This window comes from Mauremys reevesii, linkage group 26 (assembly GCF_016161935.1).
Source record: "Mauremys reevesii isolate NIE-2019 linkage group 26, ASM1616193v1, whole genome shotgun sequence".
Lineage (NCBI taxonomy): Eukaryota > Metazoa > Chordata > Testudines > Geoemydidae > Mauremys > Mauremys reevesii.
The window spans coordinates 13,088,258-13,112,428 of NC_052648.1; the positions used below are offsets into that span (position 1 = coordinate 13,088,258).

Sequence of the window (24,171 nt, forward strand, 5' to 3'; positions counted from 1 at the left end):
AGTGTTCTCCTTGAACCATTGTTGTTTCCCTACAAACCCCCCCGACCCACGCTCAAGTAAGTGCTCTGATGCCTGGATCCAAAATCTGCATCAGTTCCATTGGGACTTCATCTTCTCCTGCCTGATTGTGTTGGGGGCTCTGCCTGACTCCAGCACTCCGGCCCCCCAGCTACCACCACCTGGGACCCCCGAAGGATTCAGGCTTCACGGAGTGGGGAGAACCCAGCTCTCTCCCTCTCTAGGTGTAGCCTTCTGACCCTGACTTGTGTGATCAGTGAATTTTCTAAACCTGACTTTTATAATCAAATTTAAGTTTGATTGACTATTATCACTGTTCTGTTTGTTTGGCTCCCCTATGGTTATTACCCAGCAATAAATAACTTTCATGGCTAAGCTGGTTGCTTCTCTCTCTCTCTTCCTCCACCCCTCGTGGGTGGTTACTTTTTGGCTTCCCTATTTGCTCTTCAGCAACGCTCCTGGTACCTAAACTAAAGATCCCGGCAGCGCCCAAAGATCCTGTGGGGTTTGCTCATCAAGTGGGTTCTACCAGAACAATTGCAAGGAGAAAGTGGGGCCAGAGACGTGCTGAACCTGGGACATATGAGAGTGGCAGATTGAAAATGCTGCTCGACCCAGCCTGCTCAGGCGTACTCTGTTCCGGTGCGGTGCCCATGGCATATGAGGGTGGCAGCCTGGAGGTGCTGCTCGACCCAGCCTGCTGAGTCCAGGGACATATAAGGGGTCAGCTTGGGAGTTCTGATTAACCCGGTCCGCTCAGACGCACTCTGTTAATGTGTGTGTGTGCGTCTGATTCTGGGGCTGGAAGAACCCAGCCCTGGGGAACCCAGGTCCTGCAGGAGAGCTCCACTGGGAGGGAACTTGCCGCAGGGAGAAGCAGAGCTCTGTATGAGAACAGAAGTGACACAAGCAGTAGATTGATAGAATTACAGAACCCCCCACCCCCTGAAGAGTAACCCTCACAAATGAGCACACCCCAAGTAATGGGCAAATCTGGGAGCAGAGGGAACTGTTCACTGCTAAGTCCCAGGTTCCCATTCAGGCTGGGAGTCACCAGAAGCTCCTGGGGCTGGATCCCCACGGGTATTTCTGTACCTAACTCCTGTCTGGGCCTTGGCATCTCCTGGCTGTGTCGGTGAGTCGCAGGGCAGCCCCATGGCACGGACGGGACTCGGGAGAAGCTAAGGTTTGAACTGGGCCATGGAGACTGAGCAGGTTCCCCCAGAGCAGCGCTCCCGGTGCGGGACAGAGGGATTTTGTCCTGGTGCTGCTCACGTTGCACCTGGGGCTCAACAGAGAGCTCCATCTCCAAAGCTGGAATTCACCTAACCAACCAAAGCTGGCACTGCCCGGCCATGGATTCTCAGAGACGCTGGTGTAGGCCAAGAGCGACCCCCCCTTCCCGCTGGCATGTGGAGGGCTGTGTGTGCGCACATGCATGATGGAGCTGCCTGGGTGTCAGGTTCCTGTTTTAGCTGGTTCCATTTGAAGGCCAGTGTCTTGTTCCCAGGGCTCAGCTGTGTGCGCTGGGCTGAGCGATGGCCATGCAGGCCAGCCCCACCTCGGAGTCGGGGGCAGCGCCGTGGGAGCAGAGGGGGTTCTGCTGGGCCCCGGTGCTGCTGCAGTCAGGGCTCAGGAAGCTGCTCACAAAAGCAGAAGTGCCGTGTACTGCTGTGTGGGGGGGGGGACTTTTGTTTTTAACCCTCATTTCCTGTGCGTGGGCTTCAGAGCTCGGTGACACGGCTCTGCACAGCTGGGGCACAGGCAGGCTCCTTGGACGGGCGTGCGGAGGGCTGCCGTCCCCAGGCTCGGAGCAGCGCTGGCAGGAGCAGGTGGGCTTCCCCAGCACCCAGGCTGTCTCCAAAGGTGAGTCCGCTCGGCCGGGGCTGAGTTCACTGTTGCTAACTCCTTGCTGCCCAGACTTCTGCCCTCCCCTCCACTTCCTCCCATGCTCCCCTCCCTGTGTGCCTCCTCCCATTCACCGCTCGGCCCCAGCGATCTCCCCTGTGCCCACCCTGAGCAGGCCATGCCTGCAAAGCCTGAATTGCACCCTGCCAAGCATCCAGCACCCTCAGCTCTATTGCCATCAGCCTCTTTGAGGATCAGGCCCTAGGCTGGTAAATCCGACAGGGAGGGGCGCAGCCTCCCTGGCAGTGCCAGCAGGCTGGTCGCAGGAGAGAAAGGACATGCTTGTGCTTAAGGCAATGGGGGGGGGCAGGACTCCTGGGGTCTATTCCCAGCCCTGCCAGAGAGTTCCTGTGTGACCTTGGGCGAGTCACTCTTAAGCCCTGGGGAAGTGTCTGAATTGTGGCCTCCGTCTGCCGCGCTCCTGATGCCAAGGGTCTCAGGCACTGCGGGTCCTGCTGCTGCTGGAGCTGCATGAGATGGAGCCAATACGAGATTGCTCAGCTGCCCCCAAACAGGACCAAGGCAGGGCAGCTCCCCCCCTGGGGGCGCTACAGTAACATTGGAATGGAGGAAAATAACAGAGAGGAGCTCCAGGGCTGGAGGAAAACTGGAAAGGGGGGGCGGGTTCCTGGCAATAACTCTCTGGCCCTTAGGGGTCAGCCAGGCATACAACACCTCTAGGAGGAGTCTGAAAAATCCCAGCCCCTCCCTATTCAGTCATAACAAGAGACTCAGAGGCTGAGGCTGTGCAGCCTAGGGGTCAGAGCACGGGACAGGGAGCCTGTGACATACCAGGGTACAATCCAGACTAATGAGCAGCTCAGTCATCCTGGCCCTGCAACCTTGGGTGCCTTATGATGCCTTGCTGAAGTGGCTTCCACCTGGGCCACTCACAAACAGCTTCCAGCATGTGCCACACCCTGCGTGTCTGTGTGTAACTGCAGCCTGCCAGCCGCACTGGGGTTACACGCTCTGCTCTCACCAGCCTGGGTTATATTGCAGGGTGACACCAAAACACCCCCAGTCTTAGACGGTCCCTCAGTAATGTCTGTCCTCTCCTGGACAATACAAGCTACATTAAGTCTATTTCTTTAATAGAAATAATATGCACACAACTTGCCACCCCAAATGGAGTTTGTCAGACACTTTAATTTAAACACAGTGGGTTAGATAAAAGAGTCAAACAAGTTGATTAATTACAAAGAGAGCCATTTTCAATGAGTACAAGTAATGAGACATAAAAATCAGAAATGGTTACAAGAAAAATAAAATTAAGACATTTCCTAATGCCGAACTTAACAAACTCTATCAGATTCAAGCAAAGTTTCTTACCATATACTTTCAGCAGCCTTACCGACCAAACCCTGGAGGTTAGGACCCTTCTCCCAGAATCCAATGAAGGCTTCTTTTGTTGCTTCAGGTGCAGTGAATGTGATGGGCAGGGAGAGAGAAAGAGGGGACCTGTGGGGTTTTTGTCCTTCCTTTTTATAGTTTCAGTACTCCTCTTGAAAAACATTTCCAGGTGGGCACTAGAAGTCAAAGAGTCTGTGTGGAAGGATGTTCCCTGCTTCTTTTCCCTCATCTATTTAAGCTTCCTTTGTTTCCCTTCCATCTTGATGACTCTGTTTACTGATTAAATGCAAATTAAGCAGAGGACACATTCCTTTGTTTAGGACAAGCCTGTTTGCCACCCTCAGTTTGGAATATGTTTTAATAACGCCACGCAGTGGACTCTTATAACTTCACCTACAAGGTTACCACACAGGTTTTATCAGGACGTTACTGATCAGCAAATTATGAGTTTTCAAATGATATCTCACAAGGTGTACTTTGTACAAAGTTTATTACAATAGCGTGTCAGGTGTGAGTACAGGGGCACGTCATTCTGTCACGGAGCCGAATTCTAATCCTGATGCCAACACTAAGGCCAGTGCCCGTGTGTCTTCCCCACGTGCTCTCCCACCCAGGGCCTGAGAGGCTATTAGGACATTACTGTATCCCCCTGCCCTAAATCCCCCTGAAACCCATGTACCAGGTCCCAGGGGCAGGATCACTCTGCCCTGGCCTAAAACAAATCAGACTCTCGCTCAAGCCTTCACCCAGGTCTGGGCTCCTACTTCTGGCTCTAGGAAATTAAAATAACTGCTCCTGGGTCCCCTTGGAACATGAAGAGCTTTTTATCTGGGGGAAAAGAGTCAAACGAAGCATGACAGCCCAGGTACAGATTTACCTGTAAGAACCTGAGCCACCTAAAACTGTGTGTCAGGAGTTTGGATGGCCTCACGGGCAGGCGACCTGAGCAGAGATCCAGGACTCCACAGGCTTGTCTTCCAGCAGAGTTAACTCGAGTTACACTTCCAGCATCACCCCTCACTGGAGTCCCACAAAACCCTTCACTCCTGTGATGGTGCTTTTTACACCAGCTGACTGCCCCGCCCCCGCAGAGCACAGGCTGACGAGCTGAGCAGTGTGGTGGCAGGCTTGCGCCACTGGACTGCTGCTCATCCTCCAACGCCTTTCCACAATTCTCCCCCGCGCCCCCCATGTCCAGAAAGGACAAACGAGTTTCCACTTACTGCAGAGCCAAGGCCTGGTGCCACACACGAGGGAGGGCTGCGCCCAGTGTGGACACAGCAGGTGGGATTCTGCAATGTAGCCGCTCTCACGCCAGCAAGGCTAACTTGAGTGCAGATAACTCGAGTTAACTGTGCAGTGAAGACAGATCCCAGGCTGTCCACAAGCCCCACCCCTCTAAAGCCCTCTTGTCGTTCTCCTCCCGCCCAAAGAGAACCGTGCACCTACCTGGCCCAGCTCTGCAATATCCGCTCCGGTCCTGCTGGCCCAGGACGCTGGGAAGTCAGCTCTGGCTGGCATGACTAACGGTGCCATGTGCCGACGGAGATCTCAGCCACGTTCCACTGCTGCTAATGGCAACAACGCCAGCTCTGCACGATTACCTCCTCCACTGCTCCAGCCCCACAGATTCACTCCACACAGCGCCAAACCGCCGAGTGGGGAGCCCAGAGCTCGCTGCCCTCTACTCTGAGGAGGATTTCATTCCAAACCACGGTCCCCTCGCCCCTCGGGCCGGGTGACCCCCCCCCGGGCATAGTCTGGCCAAATCATCGGCACTTTGGGGGATTCAATACTAACCTATTGTCATTGACACAGAACAGAAGCCAGAGTCCAAGGGCAGTAGGGAATTATGGGTAAGCAAGATGTGTCCAGGAGGCTAACTAGAGAGGGCTGTTCCCCTTCCCCCAGTAGGGAGCAGAGCACCAGCCCAAGGGAACATCTACACTGCCTTTTCTGTGGCGCTCAGATCAGCTGTTTGGCCTTGGGCTGAGCTCCAGCTGGAGCCTGAATGGGGGGGGCATAGGGGGGATGAGATTTTGGCGAGGGTGGGAGTCGGACTGAGCACGACTGAGGCGGACGTGTCTGGGAAAGGCACCGGCACCCAGCCCCACTACGAGGCCCCGAAGCAGGGGCGTGGGGAACCCCGCTGAGTCCCATCCCTCCCTCGCCCGCAGCCGCAGTTACCGGCTCGGCAGTAGGTGTCCGGAGCCTGCTCCAGCCCGGGACAAGTAAGTGGGGAAGGAGCTGGGGGGGGGGACGACAAGGCGGTGCCAGCTTGGAGGGGTCTGGGGGGCCCAGGGAGAGTGGGAAAGGGACCAGATGCGACACTTGGAGCAGTCACACACCCCTCCAACCCTACGGGTGGTCTCTGTCTGGTACCATAGGGTGAGCCCCACGTGCCCAAGTCTGCAGACCCAGGCTCTGCGCTCGTTGCCGTGTGGACGTACTCTGCCTGCCGGCCTGCGCCTGACGGCCCCACCAGAGGGCTTGAAACTCCTTGGGCTTCGGCTTATCGTGTTGCCTTTTGATCTTTCCTTTGGGGGTGGGGGACAAAGGAGTGGGGGTCTGCACCCCAGCAGAAGGGGCTGTGGGTTTAGCCTCCTTCCCCTGGCACTTCCCCTGGGTGTAAGCTTCCCTGACTCTCCCCCCGTTGCTGGCCCCTGGGCCCTGGGATAGGGAGCTGCTGCTCCAAACAGCCTGCCCTCCCGATGGGCGATTTGTGGGAGAGGGGCGGGTGTGGGGCCAGGGAGGGCGGCTGCCCATGGGAGAGGCCTGGCTATTTTGCCCCTGGCTCTCAGTTCAAACAGGAGCTGTGTTGCCCTCCTCAAAATGACGCTCCATCGACGCTGGCTGTGCTTTCTGTGCCCAGGTGGATGCTGGTTCGGGATCGGCGGGGAACAGGCCACCTGACACCTCCTAGGGCTTGAGGCGGAAGGAAGGGGCCAGACGGGCCAATGGCTGACGGGAACGTGCCCATCAGCACCCTGGGAGAAGCTGCTTTGGCCAGGCTCTGCGAGCTCCTGGACAACTGCAGCCGGGGCTGGAGGAAACTGGCTGAAATCGCCGGCGCCGAGAAACGCTTCAAATGCAGGTGGAGGGAGCGCGGGGCCACAACGGGCTTCGGGCACCGATATGGGCAGCGCGGCCATGGGCAACACGTCAGTGCAGCGGCCTCGCCAGCCTGCCCGCCCCAGTGTGTGTGTGTGTATGTGCACATGCAGGGGGGTGATGCAGGTGATGCTCCTGGATATGAGTGGGTCACACTCTGTGTGTGCTAGGGGTGAGGGTGTCATGGCAGTGTAGGCCTTTGGTACCTACCTACCTCAGTGTGTGTATGTGTGTGTGTGTGTGATAGCAAGAGCTGTCCAGTGTAGGCCCTGTGTGTTTGCATGTGTGTAGATGTTACAGGACAGGCTGTAGCCTAGGAGGTATAGGGGGTGTGCTGACCTAGTGCAGGCTGTAGAGGGAGTAGGGTGTTTGCTGACCCAGTGCAGGCTGTGGGGGGTGTAGGGTGTTTGCTGACCCAGTGCAGGCTGTGGGGGGTGTAGGGTGTTTGCTGTCCCAGTGCAGGCTGTAGTAGGGGTGTAGTGGGTGTGCTGTCCCAGTGCAGGCTGTAGGGTGTTTGCTGACCCAGTGCAGGCTGTGGGGGTGTAGTGGGTGTGCTGTCCCAGTGCAGGCTGTAGGGGTGTAGGGGGGGTGCTGACCCAATGCAGGCTGTGGGGGGGTGTAGGGGGTGTGCTGACCCAGTGCAGGCTGTGGGGGTGTATAGGGGGTGTGCTGACACAGTGCACGGTGTGGTGGGGGGTGTAGGGTGTTTGATGACCAATTGCAGGATGTGGGGGGTGTAGGGGGGGTGCTGACCCAATGCAGGCTGTGGGGGGGTGTAGGGGGTGTGCTGACCCAGTGCAGGCTGTGGGGGGTGTAGGGGGTGTGCTGTCCCAGTGCAGGCTGTAGCAGGGGTGTAGGGGGTGTGCTGACCCAGTGCAGGCTGTGGGGGGGTGTAGGGGGTGTGCTGACCCAGTGCAGGCTGTGTCTGTATCTGGGTTGACTGCACCAACTCACCTGCGCTGGGTCCGGGCTCCTGGGAGCCCTTTGAGGTGAGGTTCTCTGTGGTGCTTGGCTCCTTTCCCCTGAGCTATGGGTACTGTCTCCAAGACCCCACTCGATGCTCTGGCTCCTGGTGCTGCAGAGAATGATGGGACCTGTAGTCTCTGTGAGCTGCCTTCCCACATTCAGCATCAAGCTGGCTGCATTCTGTGCCCTTGGGCACACACGGGGCGAAGTCGTGTTGCTCCCAGGCAGGCTGCTGTGCCCAGCACTAGCAGGCTCTTGGAGGACAGATCTCAGCCCCATCTCATAGAATCACAGAATCTCAGGGTTGGAAGGGACCTCAGGAGGGATCTAGTCCAACCCCCTGCTCCAAGCAGGACCAATCCCCCAACATTTTTTGCTCCAGATCTCTAAGTGGCCCCCTCAAGCATTGAACTCCAACCCTGGGTTTGGCAGGCCAATGCTCAAACCACTGAGCTAGCCCTCCCCTCTCATCCGCTTCGAAACGATGCTTGAACCCTCCTTTCTGTCTGTGATTGCCATTCTTTGTCCCATAGGTGGGTTTCACCGGATAGCGTCAAGGCTCGGGATTCATTGAGATCCTGCCAAAGAAGTGCCAGGCACGCTCAGGCCAGCAAACCCCTCCCTTTGTGTTTGGGCTTTAATAACAGGCTGGCCCGGAGATCACAGCTCTGGCCAGGGCCGGCTCCAGACCCCAGCGCGCCAAGCACGCGCGTGGGGCGGCATTTTCCCTGGAGGGCGGCAGGCGGGTCCGGCGGACCTTCCGCAGTCATGCCTGCGGAGGGTGCGCTGGTCCCGCGGCTCGGGTGGACCTCCCGCAGACATGCCTGCGGATACTCCACCGGAGCCGCCGGAGCAGCGAACCCTCCGCAGCTGCGGGAGGTCCACTGGAGCCGCGGGACCAGCGGATCCTCCGCAGTCATGCCTGCGGGAGGTCCGCTGGTCCCCCGGCTCCGGTGCACCTCCCGCACGCATGACTGCTTGGGGCGGCCAAATTGCTAGAGCTGCCCCTGGCTCTGGCTGAGTGACAGAGGGGCCGTGACAAGCGTTCACAGCGTCCTGCCCAGCAGCTCTCTCCGGGAAGCTCAGCCCTGGAGGGCACAGTCCTCGGTGCTCCAGAACCCACACCACCAAGCCCCCAACGCCCAGTGATGCTCAGATGCTGGGTTTTCGTTCCAGTCCCGTCCCTGCTCCTAACCCATGAAAAGTCCCGTCTGTACACAGCTCACCAAGTGCGGGCTGTGAAGAGCAGCCTGGGCAGGGGGAAGGGCAGGATCTGATGGGTGATGGTTGTGCCAGTGAATGTAAGTGTGGGGCCCCCGGGTGCTCTAAGGACGGTGGGTGTCTCAGCCTGGATCCCCTACCCAGGAACGTTACCCCGGCTGTAGCACGGCTCCTGCGTAGATCTCAAGGCGGGTTAGGATCATTATCCCTGAGACACAGGCTGTCCCGCAGGGCAGAGCCGGGCTGAGATGAGCAGCTGGGTCTCCTGTGTCCCCGTTTCCCGCCCTCTCCACCAGACCACGCGGCCTCGCCCCCAGAAGCTGAGGCTGTCACAGGATTGAAAGGGTTAATGTTGTTCTGTGTTTGCTGTGGGTTCCCAGCGAGGAGGAGCTGGAGATGTGCTCCCTGAAGGTCCTGGAGCCCTGCGGGAGCCCCAGCCAGTGCCTCCTGCAGCTGCTGTCGGAGCGGGACTGCACCCTCAAGTACCTGCTCTGCTGCTTGGATAAGATGGGACACACCGAGGCCTTCCAGTTTCTCTCCAGTGTCGGTAGGGCTGGTGGTCGGAGCAGGGTCTGGGGGTCAGGACGCCAGGGTTCTGCTCCCTGCTCCAGGGTGGGAGTGGGGCCTGGCTGCTGGGACGGGGGGTCAGGACGCCGGGGTTCTGCTCCCCGCTCTAAGGTGGGAGTGGGGCCTGGCTGCTGGGACAGGGGGTCAGGACGCCGGGGTTCTGCTCCCCGCTCTGGGGTGGGAGTGGGGCCTGGCGGCTGGGTCTGGGGGTCAGGGCACCTGGGTTCTGCTCCCCGCTCTGGGGTGGGAGTGGGGCCTGGTGGCTGGGTCTGGGGGTCAGGGCACCTGGGTTCTGCTCCCTGCTCTAGGGTGGGAGTGGGGCCTGGCGGCTGGGTCTGGGGGTCAGGACGCCGGGGTTCTGCTCCCCGCTCTAGGGTGGGAGTGGGGCCTGGCTGCTGGGACAGGGGGTCAGGACACCGGGGTTCTGCTCCCCGCTCTAGGGTGGGAGTGGGGCCTGGCGGCTGGGTCTGGGGGTCAGGACGCCGGGGTTCTGCTCCCCGCTCTAGGGTGGGAGTGGGGCCTGGCGGCTGGGTCTGGGGGTCAGGACGCCGGGGTTCTGCTCCCCACTCTAGGGTGGGAGTGGGGCCTGGCGGCTGGGTCTGGGGGTCAGGACGCCGGGGTTCTGCTCCTGCTCTAGGGTGGGAGTGGGGCCTGGCGGCTGGGACGGGGGGTCAGGACACCGGGGTTCTGCTCCCCGCTCTAGGGTGGGAGTGGGGCCTGGCGGCTGGGTCTGGGGGTCAGGACGCCGGGGTTCTGCTCCCCGCTCTAGGGTGGGAGTGGGGCCTGGCGGCTGGGACGGGGGGTCAGGACGCCGGGGTTCTGCTCCCCGCTCTAGGGTGGGAGTGGGGCCTGGTGGCTGGGACGGGGGTCAGGACTCCTGGGTTCTGCTCCCCGCTCTGGGGTGGGAGTGGCACCTGGCGGCTGGGTCTGGGGGTCAGGACTCCTGGGTTCTAAGGCCCGCGGTGGGAAGCTGGGAGAGGGCTCTGTTGGAGCAGGGAGCAGCAAGGCAGAATGTCGGGATTCCAGGGTGTGAGCTGATGGCTGGAGTTGGGAACCAGGCTTCCTGATGGTGGTTGGAGTGGGGGCCCCAGGAATTTACCGGTGAAGGGAAATTCTGCGAGGGGAGTGTAATGGGAACGATCTAAAACTACGGCAACTGACACACAAGCCGGATTCTTGCCCGAGGCTACGTCTACACTGGAAACGCTGCAGCTGAGCGCCTCTAGCGCTTCAGCATAGACACCCTCACCGCAGCGGGTGGGGATCTCCCATGGGGTGCCTAAGCCCCCTCCCCCAGCGGCAGTGGCTGCGTCGCTGGCAGAATTCTTCCCTTGGCTTAGCGCTGACTGTGCTGGGGGTTTGCCGGCTTCACTGCGTTGCTCAGGGTGTGGATTTGTCACACCCCTGAGTAACGGAGCTGGGTTAACGTTTGAGTGTAGACCGGGCCCGTGACATGTTCCTGGAGGGGCCTGATTTCCCAGGGAGCCCAGGGGTTTGTTCTTTCCTCTCTTGCAGTCCAAGAGTCCATCAGGATCGTGGTGCAGCCCGAATCTCAGGTGGTTACAGAAGGGACCCGAGCCTCTTTCACCTGCTGGGCGACGGGGCCCCCGGGACTCAGCTACCAGTGGTTCTGTGGGAAGCAGGAGGTGAGGCTGGGGGAGGGAGGAGGGAAAAGGGAAAATCTCCAGGCTTAATAAATTAATCAATCAATACATCCACAGCAGCAGCAGGGTCTAGTGGGAGGAGAACAGCTGTGCCACTGACACACTGAGTGGCCTTGGGCGAGTCAAATTTGGGGGACCCAGCTTGAGACATGACGGGCCGAGCAAAGCACCCCCAGCTCCAGCTGAAGCCAATGGAGTCATTCGTGCCTGGACAGCGCAGGCAATGCTCAGAGCTCTGTGTCAATGCTAGGAGGTATCATTAGACCATGCAGCCTCCCGGCACAGCCCCCTGGGGGTGGGGGGAACACTTGGGGCTGGATGGAGGGCGCAGTGCCAAGAGGCTGCATGGTTTCTGCCCCCTTAGACCTGGCATGTTTTATTTCGTGCCTGTTAGGTGCCTGGTGCCACCTCCCCAGAGCTGGTGATTGACCCAGCTACTCTGCAGACCCCGGACTGGTACATCTGCCGCGTTAACTACAGGGCCAGCTTCGCGTTCTCCAGGTGGGCCCGGCTCCAGGTCAAGCAAAGCAGCAGCCCTGTCTCAGGTAGGAGGGCAAGTCACAGGCCTGTTTGCAGCAGCGGCAGGGAAAGCAGCCGGCAGGGCCAGCCAGGCAGTTGAGCTGTCTGGGGGCAGCTCCAGTCTTGGCACCGTGTTGACTTGCAGATTCTGCCCCCTGGGCCTGGCCGAACCGGGAGGGCCGTGTACCATCGATGTGGGTTTCATGCTTGTGCCTGGGATGGGCCTGCTGCCCAGTGGTACCAGCTGTGTCCTGTCCTGCCGTCCTTTTGCATGCCGGACTCCCATTGATCCCAGCCCTTAAACAGCCTGCCTAACAGGCTGGGGTCACCAGGGCCTTCCTGCGAGTGTCTTACAGCTGGGGAAGGCAGTGTGGTCTAGTGGGTAGTGCACTGGACTGGGACTTAGGAGTCCTGGATGCTATTCCTGGCTCTACCAGTGGCCTGCTGGATGACTTTGCCCCTGTGCCTCAGTGTCCCCATCTGTAAAATGGAGACAAGGCTCCTGCCCTCCTTCGTAAAGCGCCGTGAGCTCTGTGGATATAAAGTGCTAGATAAGGGCTCAGGATTGCTGTTATGATGATTAACCAAAGGGGCCTGGCCAGTCTGGTCAATGCCCCAAGTGGTGCTATGAGCAGAGGGTGATCTGGGCTCTGGGGTGACACAGTGCCCTGCTGCTCAGACTGAGATGGAGCAGTGCCTGCTGGGATATGTAGTCTCCACTGGCTGTGCCTCCGTATTGCCCACCTGCTGCAGGACTGCACCCTTGGCTGCCCTTGCATGAGCCTGCCCTGGGGCCTGGTCCCACATGAGGACTCCTGTGCCTGCGGTGTCCTGCCCCAGGCTAGCACTCTGTTCTCCACCCCCCTCCAGCGAGCGGCTATTGCCCGACAATGGTGGGACTGCAGATCCTCTGTCAGCCCCAGCCCTGCACCTTGGACGAAGGGGACTCCCTCCAGCTGCGGTGCGTGGCCATCGGGAACCCACCACCCCAGTACCAGTGGTTCCGAAACGGGAGTCCGATTGAGGGGGCGCGGAACTCCCACCTCCAGGTACCCTCCCTTGGGGTCTGGGCAAGGGCTGCTGGCTGGGCAGGGGGCCGTAATGGGGTGCAGACTCTCGGTAAGGCGCTGTGGGCTCAGCAGCCCAAGGTGGGGGGATCTGCAGTGCAGGACAGCGAGCGAGGGGTAATCCCCGGTTCAGCGCGCCAAGCCGAGCCCACCCGGGCACGTTCTGCTGCATTCAGTGCCCGCAGCCCCCGGCTCCCCAAAGGCAGCTTCCTGGGGGCTCCAGTCACAGCGTATGGTGCCCAGAGTGCCAGGTCCGCCCGCTGGAGCTCGCCTCTTCCTTTCCCCTCGCTGCAGGTGAAGCTGGTGACGACTGCGGAGAGAGGCCGCTATGCCTGCAAGGTGTTTAACCTCTTCCAGGAGCTGTGGAGCCAGGACACGGTGGTGGAGATTGGTGAGGACTCGGGATCTGGTGTCGGGACTCGGGATCTGTAGCCACCCCCACCACAGGCCATTGGCAGGCTTGGAATGGGGCCTTCAGAACCAAAGCTCCATCCTCCATCACTCGAGCTAAAGGAGCAACTCTGTGCACGGGTAGCAGTAGTAGACTGTTACCCTCTGTTGACCAGCCACTAGAGAACAGAAGCCACATTTTGCTCGTGTGTTGGACCTTGGCTCACCAAGCCCGCAGGCAGCCCCCACCCCACCAGCCCTGCCCTTTGCACTCCAGGTTTGCTGCCCATTCAACAAGGCCTCAGCAGTCCCTGCGGGAGGGCTCTGAGGCTGCCGGGCAGGCTGTGAAGTGATGTGGTCAGTCCTATGTGAAAACCGGATAATCATGTGGGACACATGCTAGTCACGTGGCTTGGTGCAGTGGGGGAAGGTGCTTGATATCCTGGCGAGGGGCCTAGGGCTGCCTTTTAAACCCAGGGGTCTCAGCGGGTCTCATGAACAGGTATTGGGGGTCACGGCCACCCTGGCTTGCTCATAATGTTAAATGGATGGGGCCCCAGCTGTGTCCGGCTAGACTGCAAGGTGTGGGGAGGAGTTGAGGGCCCGTATTAAAATAATCCTCTCTCATGTAGGCCTGGAGTTCCCACCCGGGCACGGCCAGGGACAGAGGGTACATACCCCCTGCCCACCCTGGGCATTCCTGCCTCTGTAATACCTTTCCAGAGGCGTTGTGCGGGGAGCGGTCCCACCCAGCCTCGCCGAGGCCTGGGGGTGGGGGAAGAGACCCCAGCGCCTCCTTACGGTGCCTCCCGTGCCTGTCTGCAAGCCCTGCAGGGAGGACGGGGTTTTGGGCAGGGACTGTGGCACGAATGATCTGTGGCCCCAATCAATAGCCGGAGCTGGCGCTCCCAGGCAGCCCTGCTCATGTCGCCAGCCTCACGGCTTCACCCTTTGTTTTGTTCCAGGCCCACAGCTGTTTGCCTCCGGAGGCTCTTGGCGGGAGGAGGACGCAGGTAGGTGAGGCCCAGGTGGGTCCCATCCGGACCTAGGAGCTCCTATCTGAACACAACTCCCCTGGGCTGGAGGCTCTGGCTGTGCCCGCCATGGGGCAGGTCAGGCGTTGTCACGGCAGCCGTGGCCTTTACATGTGTTAGTTAGTGGCCTGGACTTCTTAGCTGGCTGCTGGGGGCCGAGTGCCTGCCCTGCGGCCCAGGGGGTGCTGCTCTCTCCATGGGCAAGGGAGCTCCTGGGACTTGTGTTGTGTTGCCGAGGTTCCCTCCCCACCGCGGGGGCAGGGTCCACCAGCCACGGTGCCTGTGTGGCGTTCAGAGAGATGATCAGGTGTCTCTTTCTTTCCAGGGAGTGCCCCAGAGCACAACGGCCCCCACCAGCTGTACGGTAAGAGGCTGCATCCAAGTCCCCAGGCCAGGCCTCCACTTAGAAATGGATCGAGAGATACAGCTCTCGGCCTTCCCCCCTCTATACATGCATCCTCCTCCCTGGTGCCAATGCAGGGACCCACTCCAGACTGTTCTCCCAGCCAGCCCGTCTCAGCTGGCCCGGGGAGAAACATGTCTCCCACAGCCAGGTCAGCTGATCCATCCTCACGTGGGCTCCTCCCCGTGGATTGGGTGGATCCAGCCCTGCCTGTGGACGTGAGAGATGGAAAAGCCTTTGCCACATGCCCTCCTGCCCCAAAGAGGCACCAGCCCCGCCGCAGACCTGGCACCCACTGGCAGGCAGCGAGGGCAGCGTGCTGGCTAAAGCGTGGCCTTCAAGGAAGAGCCAAAGTCTTGGCTGGAGGGATGAGCCAGCTGGAGGGAGGACTCGGCCTTGGGTTGGAAGAGAGGTCTGGGCCCAGGGCTAGAACCGGGGGCCGACTAGTCCCATCCCTGCTGTAGAGAACCCGTCCCCTGCAGGTGGGGCAAGAGGCTGTCTGGGGTGGCGCTGAGCGTAAAGGGGAGATAGAAGACGGCCCAGGAGGGTTCCCCTCGCTCCCTCCCCATCCCCCTGACGTGTTCCTCTGGTCCCTCTCCTGGGGCAGCCACAGACAAAGTGGCCCTGCTGATGGGCAACATGAACTACCTGCACCACAAGCACCTGAAAGCCCCCATGGTGGACGTACACGAGCTGACCAACCTGCTGCGCCAGCTGGATTTCAAGGTGGTCTCCCTGCTGGACCTGAGCAAGGACGAGATGCAGATGGCCGTCAACGAATTCCTCCTCCTCTTGGACAAAGGAGTGTACGGTACAGAGGCAGCGCTGGGAGAGCCGAGGGGCTGGCTACATGGTGTACACTGGTCTACGCTGGAATGGCCATTTCCTGCTGGGGCCCCGGGGGGCGGAGGGGCTTCTTCACCAGTAAATACACGGGAAGATTTTCATGAACATTTCAAAGCTTTTCCCCAGTTTTTTTCCTTCAAGTGCCAAGTTTTAAATGGAGTCACATTTTAAACTTAAAAAATGTTGCCCCCTTGGTGGAGGCGCCCGTTTCCTGCCCCTCCTGTGGCTGGGAGGTCGGGCAGCATCTCAGGGGCTCAGGCACTCAGGGCCACCGAGAGCGGGTTCGGGCCCTGGTGAAATTTTTTTTTCAGCCCCCCCCCAGCAAGGGCGGACTGGCTAAATAGGGCTGACAAAGCCAGGCCCCGGGCCCCCTTCCGGATCACCGGGCCCCCTTCCGGATCACCGGGCCCCGGTAATTTGTACCGGCTTCCCCCCCCTCATCGGCCCTGCAGGCAGTAAAAGCAGAGGATGGAGCATGTGTAATTAGAAGCTCTATCATTTCTCCTCATCGCCCTCATTCGCTTGCCCAAGTGCCAGAAGGGAGCTGGCACTGAGTGACTGTCACCAACTTGAGACGCTCTGGGAGGTGTGGGATCGGTAGCAGCCCGTGGGGGTCACAGACGTGCCGTGGGCTGGCAAGGGGCCCTTCCTTGCTCTCACTACTGCTCAGCACCACCTGGGACACTGCGCCACCCAGCCCGGGGACCGGAGTCACGATAACTCAGTGTTATTATTAAACATGGCAATGGAGGGAGCGGCTGGGCCAGCCAGGTCGGGCCCTGTTGTGCTGGGTGCTGTACAGAGGTACAGAGGGTGAGGCGCTTACCGTCTGAATGACAGGAAGGTAATGGGGCCATAAGGAGAAATGAGTGAGCGGGGGGGGGAGGGATGGGGCGACAGGCGGACAAACACAACAGGAGCTGTGTATGCCCTCGCTCGGCAGGTACAGTGGCCACAGGCCGGCTAGCAGCCACCTAGGAGATGCCCACAGGAGCGTGCCCCAGCAGACCCGGGGGCAGGAGGGACTTGGAGGCACCAGGGGGTGGCTGGAGGATTCTGTCTGGGAGCCTCCCACTCGGGACAGGAGAGAGCTCACAGATGCTTGTGAGAGAAGCCAAGCATGGGGCCCTGGAGGATGGAGCGTTAGCAGCTCAGTGGGAGCTGACCTGAGATCAGCCCAGCGCCCGAGCTGTGGAAGGCTCTGTCCTTCAGGACAGGGTTTGGATTAGCAGGCGTCAGCGGGGTGGCACCGCCAGAGCCTGAAGCCAGACCCACGATCCTGCTGAAGGCCTAACGCAGGACATTACTGGGCTTCTCCTCCGACAGCCTGGCCAATAGAGGATCCCACGATCCACTGCCGCAAGCAGGAAAGGGCACTCCAGGCAGTATGACCCCAGGGACGGGAGGGGGGAACGGGGCAAGCAGAGGAGGGTTGTGTATAGGTCAGACGGAGACATGAGTGGGAAGCAGGAGGAGAACCCAAACTGGATTTCTGAGCCCCCCCGGAATGGACTTTGCAGCCCTGGACGCAGTGGGCTGCTAGGCCAGAATTAGGAGGGAGGCAGAGATGGAGAAGGTGTGAGAGCAGCACAGGCCGGTGCAGTCTGATGCACTCTGCTCCTGCTCTCCCTCCCCCAGGCCTGCTCTACTACGCTGGCCACGGCTACGAGAACTTCGGAAACAGCTTTATGGTTCCTATTGACGCGCCGAGATCCTACACCTCGGAGCACTGCCTGTGCGTGCAGAGCGTGCTGCAGAGCATGCAGCAGCGGCAAACCGGCCTCAACATCTTCCTGCTGGACATGTGCCGGAAGAGGTGAGCACACCAGAGCCAGCCGCCCGGGCGCGGCAGGGCCAGGAGCGTCCCTCGGCACAGCTGTACCGCGGACGGAGATGGGGGCAGAGGGCTTGGCTGGAAGGTGCTATGTCAGTGCAAGGGTGTGTGAAAGCAGGTCCTTTCACTTTCCGAAACACATGTACAGACGCTGGTGCAAGCGCACGTGTGAGCATGCTATCAGGTGTGAAATATTATAGCCCCACACACACTGAGCTCATGCACACCATGTGTGTCCATGTGCACATATAGCTGCCTGTGGGCATGCGTATACCCAGCGATTCCTACCCAGACGCACGCAAGAACACGCACGCAGAGGCAGCCACCGTGCAGTCCCACCCACAGGCGCATCGCCCCACTGCCCAGTAAAACCAGCCATGATTACTCATGGAACGGGACACCTGACAGAGAGAGAGAGGTCCCTTGTCAGAATTAACTCCAGTGCTTCCCCGGAGAGCAGCTATCCCCGGGGTAACCCCTGTGGAAAGGAGAACAGCAATAAATCCACAGCCAGGGGCCGGAGCTCTTCTCCAGAGACTCTCTCGTCTAGCTCAGTGTCCTGTTGGCGGTTGCCTGGGTTCCCAACCCACACACGTGTTCTGCGAGGGCACGCCAGGCGCCTGCTGTAGGGCATCGAGCAGCTACATACTCTTGGCCATTGAACCAGCAGCGCAGCCTGACTGCTGCTAAGCTGGCAAGTGCCATGTTGTGCCGTCGCTGGCAAATGACGCCGTTCCACCAAGTAAAGACACAGTAGCCTCCAGGTGCAGACATATTGTGATCTAGGCGCCCGCTGTTAGTATCCGGCTCGTTGGCCGATCTAACAGGTCTTCCCCGGATAGGAGTCCCGCAGTGCCGACGACGCTGGGCTGCCAGCTGGTGTCTCATTGTGTTGGCGCACTGGCCTCATGCTAAACAATCCATTGGGCTTGCACTGTTTCCAGCCCAGTCCAGGTTGTTCCTTACAGCATGTTCTGCGGGGACTAGTCCGCTACCTTCCAGAGCTCACCGATAGGCAAGTGAATAGCATGAAACCTTTCCTCTGCTCGTCTGCTCAGAGCCCATTGGTCTGGCCCCAGCCCGGAGGTTCCCGAGCGACCACGGGCTGCGTAGGGTTCATGCCCCTCATGAGGTGCTTCCATTTCTTTTCAGGAACCTGAACGATGACATCATCCCGCAGGTGGGGGCGCTGCAGGTCACAGCCAACATCGTCTTCGGCTACGCCACGTAGGTGCTCCCTGGCGCCTCCCGCTGGCGACAGTCACTCCTCACTTGTGTCCTCCTGGGGCTTGAGTGGGGGGACGGGCGCGGGGTCCATTTCAGGGGACTGAACCCACCAGTCAGTCAGTATTTGGAGAGCTGCTAGCAGGGATGTGTTCTGCTTGGGCCTCCTGGGGTGACAATCCTTAGGAGAAAGGGCAATAATGCAGCACACCTCCATATTGCCTCTCACCCCAAGCTCTCCGAGAGGCAGCCTGGTCTAGAGGTTAGTGCACAGGGAGTCAGTGTCAAAAGAGCTGGGTGCGGTACCCCATTCTGCAGTACCTTGGGCATGTCAGGTCCCTGCTCTGTGCCTCAGGCTCCTTCCCCTGTCCGTAATGTGCCGTAACAATTCTTGGCCACTGCTGTGAGCTCCTTGGCTGGAAGGTGCTGTGTAACTGCAAGGGACTGTGGCAGAGCCCTTTTAATTCATTACACATCACAGTCCTCCTGGAAGAAGGTAGAGTTATCAGCCCCCATTTAGAGGTGGGGAAACTGAGGCACGGCAAGCCATTCCACCACCCACATGGCTGATCCGTGCCGAGCTGGTCCTGCCTCCCAGTCCTGGGCTTTGTTCTCCAGACAGCACTTCCCCCCCGCTGCATGTGCTGTGTATTTTGTACAGCTCCATGTCTCTGTCCCAAGCCAGAACTTCTCCCCTATGTAACCTGAGGGGAGGGGGCGACTTTCTGGGGCTGGTGCCTGCGTCTCTCCCAGGCAGTGGCGCTGCTGAGACCCCGGTGCTTTGGTGGGTAGGTACGTCTGCCTCTCAGGGTGGTGGGGAGCTGCGTCATGAGCAGGCTCTGCAGGAGTGGAGAGCAGGGGGATCCCCCCCTCTGACTGGCCTTGGAGAGCGAAGCCAGGGGCACAGCTCCGGGGCCGGGGGCTCCATGAGAAGCGAGGCTCCAGTTCCCGTTGAAACACAAGGGCAGCAAAGTCCCTGCGGCCCTGTGAAAAACCCAGCGTTAGAACACAAGAGGATCCAGCCTCTCTTCCCCCCTTACCGTGGCTATTGGGCTGCCTTGATAGGCCCTAGGCCAGGGGTGCGCAAACTTTTTGGCCTGCGGGCCACGTCGGGGTTCTGAAAGTGTATGGAGGGTCGGGTAGGGAAGGCTGTGCCTCCCCAAACCCTAACCGCCCCCTCCCACTTTCTGCCCCCTGACTGCCCCCCTCAGAGCCCCCGACCCATCCACCCCCCCTGCTTCTTGTCCCCTGACCACCCCCTCCCGGGACCCCCTGCCCCCGGACCCCACCCCGATCCAACCCCCCCTGCTCCCCGACTGCCCCAACCCCTATCCACACCCCCACCCCCTGACAGGCCCCCCTGGAACCCCCTCTCATCCCAGCCCCTTTCAGAATGCAGCCCTGTGAACCTTGGCGGAGGGCTCAGGAGGCGCAGGAGCAGCCGCGCAGCTGGAGAGAAGTGGCGGTTTCCCCTTCAAAGCGCCGCATCTCTCCGGCCGGCTGCTCGGCCGCCCTGTGCTCCTCCTGAGTCGTTTGCCGCGCTCCCGCCACCCGCACCGCCCACCTGCTCCCCTGAGGCTGCAGGTGAGCTTCCCTCCCTGCTCTCCCCTGCCCCCCAGTGCAGCCCCCTCCCACGCTGGCGGCTCAGTGAGCTGAGGCTGCGGGGGAGGTGGGGACAGCGCGGGAGGGGCTGGGGCGAGCCTCCCCGGCCAGGAGTTCAAGGGCCGGGCAGGACGATCCCGCAGGCCGGAGTTTGCCCACCCCTGCCCTAGGCCCAGACCCAAACCTGAACTTCCCCAGGTTGTAAGGGGGTCTGGAGCCAGGGTCTTGGTTCCAGCCCATCTCTGGTGAGCCGTCCTGCCTGAACCCGAAGCTTCCTCAGGAGTCCGAATCAAGCCAGCTGATTCCCGGGAGCAAAGTCCCAGGACATTCTGTGCTGAGCGGGAGAAAGGGAGCAGTTGGCCGTAGAAGAGTCTTTGCCCCTCCTATGAAGGAGTTCCAGGCCTTAGGTCTCTTCCGTGCCCCTCTCAGATGTGCGGACGCAGAGGCCTATGAGCTGAGCCAAGGGGAGCTGTTCAACGGCATCTTCGTCAGCTTCCTGAAGCGATGGCTGCTGGAGGAGGAGAAGATCACGGTGCTGCTGGACAAGGTGGCGGAAGGTGGGTTGTCCTGGGGTGGGACTAGAATGGCTCTTCCAGGCCAGCCCGTTACAGCTCAGGACTGTCTGCGAGCCGTCGACTCAGCGCTGCGCTGAAGTCATCTGCTCAGCCCTGGTTGTGTCTTCCAGACATGGGAACCCTGGAGATCACCAAGGGCAGGCAGGCGCTGGAGCTGCGGAGTAACCTGTCCGAGCGACGAGCCCTCACTGATCCAATTAAACCGTCCGAGGGCCCAGAGGAGTTCTCTGTCAGGAACCTGCAATGGGCCAAGGCCCATGGTGAGCACCGGGGCCCCGTTATCCCTGCTGAGAGAGCAGTGGTGAGAGGCCTGTCCTGGAGTCGGGGGGAAGGGGGTTACTCAGGGAGCCCCCAGGGATTGCAGTGACTCGGGGAGGTCTCAGCCCACGGAGCAAGCATTGCAATGCAGTTACCCGGAGAGCACGGGAGTGGGCAGAGTGCCGCCAGTGCAGACAACCATGGAGAGCCAGAGCGTGAGGGGCGCACAGCTGGGCCCAGCAGGAAGCCTAGAGCTTGTCCAACTTCTGCAAATGGCTTTGCTGCTATTGGACCAGCTCTGATCAGGACAAGCACTGCTGGGATGGTGAGTTAGTGTCACAAAGCAGCTGCCATCGGGGAGCTCCACACTGACCCCGGGGACAGGACCCAGAGCCTCCTCCGCTCCCAAAGCGCAGGCCCCTGCCATGTGAGCTGAAGGAGAATCTCCATGAATAGGGCCTAGGACACCTGGCTGAGCAGTTCTCATTCTGACCAGTAGGTGGCAGTGAGACACACACGCGTCTCATGGCCCATTTCTTTGGTTGCAGTGCTTCCTGAGAGCCGATACCTCCAGTTCGACTGCGGCGCTCGGGTACAGCTGGGCTTCGCTGCCGAGTTCTCCAACATCTTGATCATTTACACCCGCATCGTCGAGATGCCGCAGGAGATCACACGGTGTGAAGCAAAACTCACGGATGTCCCGGAGGTGAGAGGCCAGAGCCCTGGCTCGGGTTAACCGTGGGGTTGGGGGCTCGGCGCTGTGAACAACGGGGATGCCCAGGCCCCAAGGGAGAGCAAGCGCTAGGCCAGGCCCGTTCCCACTGGGGCGTGAGAGCAGAGAGCGGCTCAAGCAGCAAAATCCCAGGCTGAGTTCAGGCCAGTTCGAGAGGTCCCGGCTCCTGCTCCCTCTCTACAGGACACTGGTGAGATGCCAGACGATCATGCAGGGATGGCAAACAAGGGGACAGTACAAAGAAACTGCCCCTATGGCAGGAACCAGCCACAGTTTGCAGTCCCTGGCCCGGCTCCCACTTAGCGGCTAATTGGCCTTTGGATTCTGCCTTTGCTCCTGACGCCTTACTAGGAGAGAGGGCCGAGGACGGCTGACAGCCCTCAGCTCATTACCCCCCCGCCCTGGTCTCCCCAGAGGGAACGAGAAGCTTGCCTTATATAGTCTCACCTTTCCCAGCAGTCCTTGCTGAGCCTCGCTTCTGGACTGAACTCCGAAAGAGGCTGCGCTGTGCTCGCAGCCTCCCTTCGAGGCAGCTGCCTGTTACAGGCATGACATTGGTGCCAGTGTTGCCAACTCTCATGATTTCATTGCAAGTCGGTGGCATTGGGTGTATTCCTTGAGCCCCAGCTCCTGGAGTCACGTGAAGATGCAGGAAGCTCACCTTTCATTTGGCAAGCGAGGACGTGTCTGTCCCTCCTGGCCGCAGTGAAAACGTGACACCTAAAGGCTTTGAGCCTGGAAAGTAAAGAACTAACCCCCCACCATTATTATTTTTAAAATCTCATGATTTTCAATCCAATCTCATGATTTTGGAGGGCGCCGATTCATGATTTCAGACCGCATGGGGTGGGTGGCACTGCAGCCTGGTGCCCTCATGCCTTGGCTGCCTTTGATGACAGTGCTGTCCCTGGCAGGAGCTGGATGTGGATTTGAAATTCACCAACAAGGAGAGCCCAGAGGAAATGGGGAGCAGCCTCTCCCTGGCCTGGAGCCTCAGTTTCCCCGGCTGCTGCCTCTACAGCCGCCTCTGTGGCCTGCAGAAGCTGAGGGTAAGTGCTGCCCCGCCCCGTCGGCGCTGTGCCTGGTGAGACTGCTGGCAGTGTAACCACAGCCAAGGTGGAATGGACTCCAGCTCCCGCAGGGCCCAGGGCAGGGAAAAGCAATGACTGTGATCATGCAGAAGGAGGCCAGGTGAAGCCCTAGTGTACATGCACTGGCTCACGCCGCTGCCTTCAGGGGCCCTGACACCGGGATTCGGATCCTCCTCACCAGGGCACTCCAGTGCTGGGCCCCCAGGGGGAGGATTGCTGGGCTTTGCTGGAATGAGTGACTAACCTTTGGGGCAGAGACTGTTTGTACAGCACCTAGCGCAGCTGGGTCCCGGTCGGGCGCCTAGGCACCCTGGCAAGGCACATAATGAATAGCAGCCTCAGCGGGCAGGAGCTCCCCATGTTATTATGCCTGTTATAGTGAATGGATCCAATGCATCCCTCGGGTAACGTCCAAGCTATTATCTAGTGGCACCTAGAGTCGCCAGCTGGCAGCAGGGCCCCATTTCCTGGGCACTGCAGGGACAGTCCCTGCTCACAGACACACGCTAACAGGAGCCAGACAAAGGCAGTAGCATCCACATTGCACAGCTGGGGAACCAAGGGGGAGAGAGGTGAAGTGATTTGCCAAGGGCTGCACACGGAGTCTGTGGCAGAGCTAATTTGAGCCAGGTCTCTGGGGGCCCAGGCCAGTGCCTTCCCCACAAGGACTCCTGAATGGTGCTGAGTCCCAGCTGCGAGGAGTTGGCACCGTCAGGAGTCACAGGACCAGCATTGACCTTGTGGCTGGTGGTTAAGGAGAGGGCAGTGGGGAGCGTGATGTAGATGTCTTGGCACATGCCCACCTATGGTAACCCCGGCTCGTGGTGTTATTGCAGAAGGAACTGGCCTTCACCATCTGCCTTCAGTACCAATACAAAGGACTCGACGACTTCATTGAGGAGAGCCAGTCAGTAAATATCGGGAAACCACTGATTGCAAAGCTCAACCTGTGTGTCAGCGACGGGCCCGGGGCAAACACCCCACTGGCCCATGCAGACTCGTGTGCAGACGCCTTGGCCGGCTCATTCCAAAGCACCGGGAGCATGGAGACCTCTGAGTCCCCCGCTGCCTCAGAGGCCTACCGGAGTCTGCCTTGTGACTCGCACCTTGGCAGCTGGGGTGCTGAGGATGGCCAGTGGGCAAACACCCCCGAGGAGAACCTGAGCCCTGAGTTCCCAGGCTCTCGCTCCATGTAGCGCCCGGGGTCCGGCATAAACGTCTCCATCCACTTCTCTTCCCAGCGCGGACTGAGGGAAACCGCTAGGGTCAGATTCTGCCCTGGCCTCCGCCCGACACACAGTTAGCAGAGACTGGGAACCAGTCTGCAAATGGATCACTGAGCACCAGATAACACAGAGCTAGTGACAGGAACGAGAGTCCCAGATCCCAAGGCAGAAGGGCCCTCTGGGCGCACCTAGTCCAGGCTTCTGCAGCGCACACCTCACCCAGCAGGGGCTGCACCGGCCCAGGGTCCATCGGCCTCCCAGCCAGCCCCAGCTGGCCCCTCTGCACAGGATCGCAGGGAAACCCGGGCAGCTGCTGGGGAGTTGTACTGAGAAAATAAACATCGACCTTAATGTAAAAGACGAGACCCTGCACTGATGGGGGGCATGGCTGGTGGGGGGGTTGGGGGTAGGAGAGGAATCACTTGCTCTTGAAGCTTCAGCTCAGATCCCCGCAGCCAGGGTAGTGACCACTACGATGGCCCGGCTGGTGGCTGCTCAGCCAGTGCAACCCCCCGTTCGTGATGGGGAGTCCCCATCTCTCACTGGCAGACTCAGCAGAGC

General features: G+C 60.0%; 1 protein-coding gene across 2 annotated transcripts; it reads left to right on the top strand.

The window, feature by feature from the left end:
- Positions 1–1,762: 1,762 nt before the first annotated feature.
- On the top strand, positions 1,763–23,951 carry LOC120391798 (mucosa-associated lymphoid tissue lymphoma translocation protein 1-like). Of its 2 annotated transcripts, XM_039515906.1 has the most exons (18): positions 1,763–1,884; positions 5,457–5,510; positions 6,152–6,373; positions 8,958–9,124; positions 10,660–10,790; positions 11,203–11,353; positions 12,198–12,376; positions 12,689–12,785; positions 13,750–13,797; positions 14,144–14,182; positions 14,829–15,032; positions 16,706–16,883; positions 18,054–18,128; positions 20,157–20,284; positions 20,413–20,562; positions 21,109–21,266; positions 22,208–22,342; positions 23,221–23,951. In XM_039515906.1, exons 3-18 carry the CDS (start codon positions 6,237–6,239, stop codon positions 23,578–23,580), a joined length of 2,337 nt encoding a protein of 778 aa, XP_039371840.1. In that variant the 5' UTR covers positions 1,763–1,884; positions 5,457–5,510; positions 6,152–6,236; the 3' UTR covers positions 23,581–23,951. The 2 variants fall into 2 exon arrangements, with proteins under 2 accessions (XP_039371840.1, XP_039371839.1); XM_039515905.1 differs by lacking the exon at positions 5,457–5,510.
- The last annotated feature ends 220 nt before the right edge of the window (positions 23,952–24,171 follow it).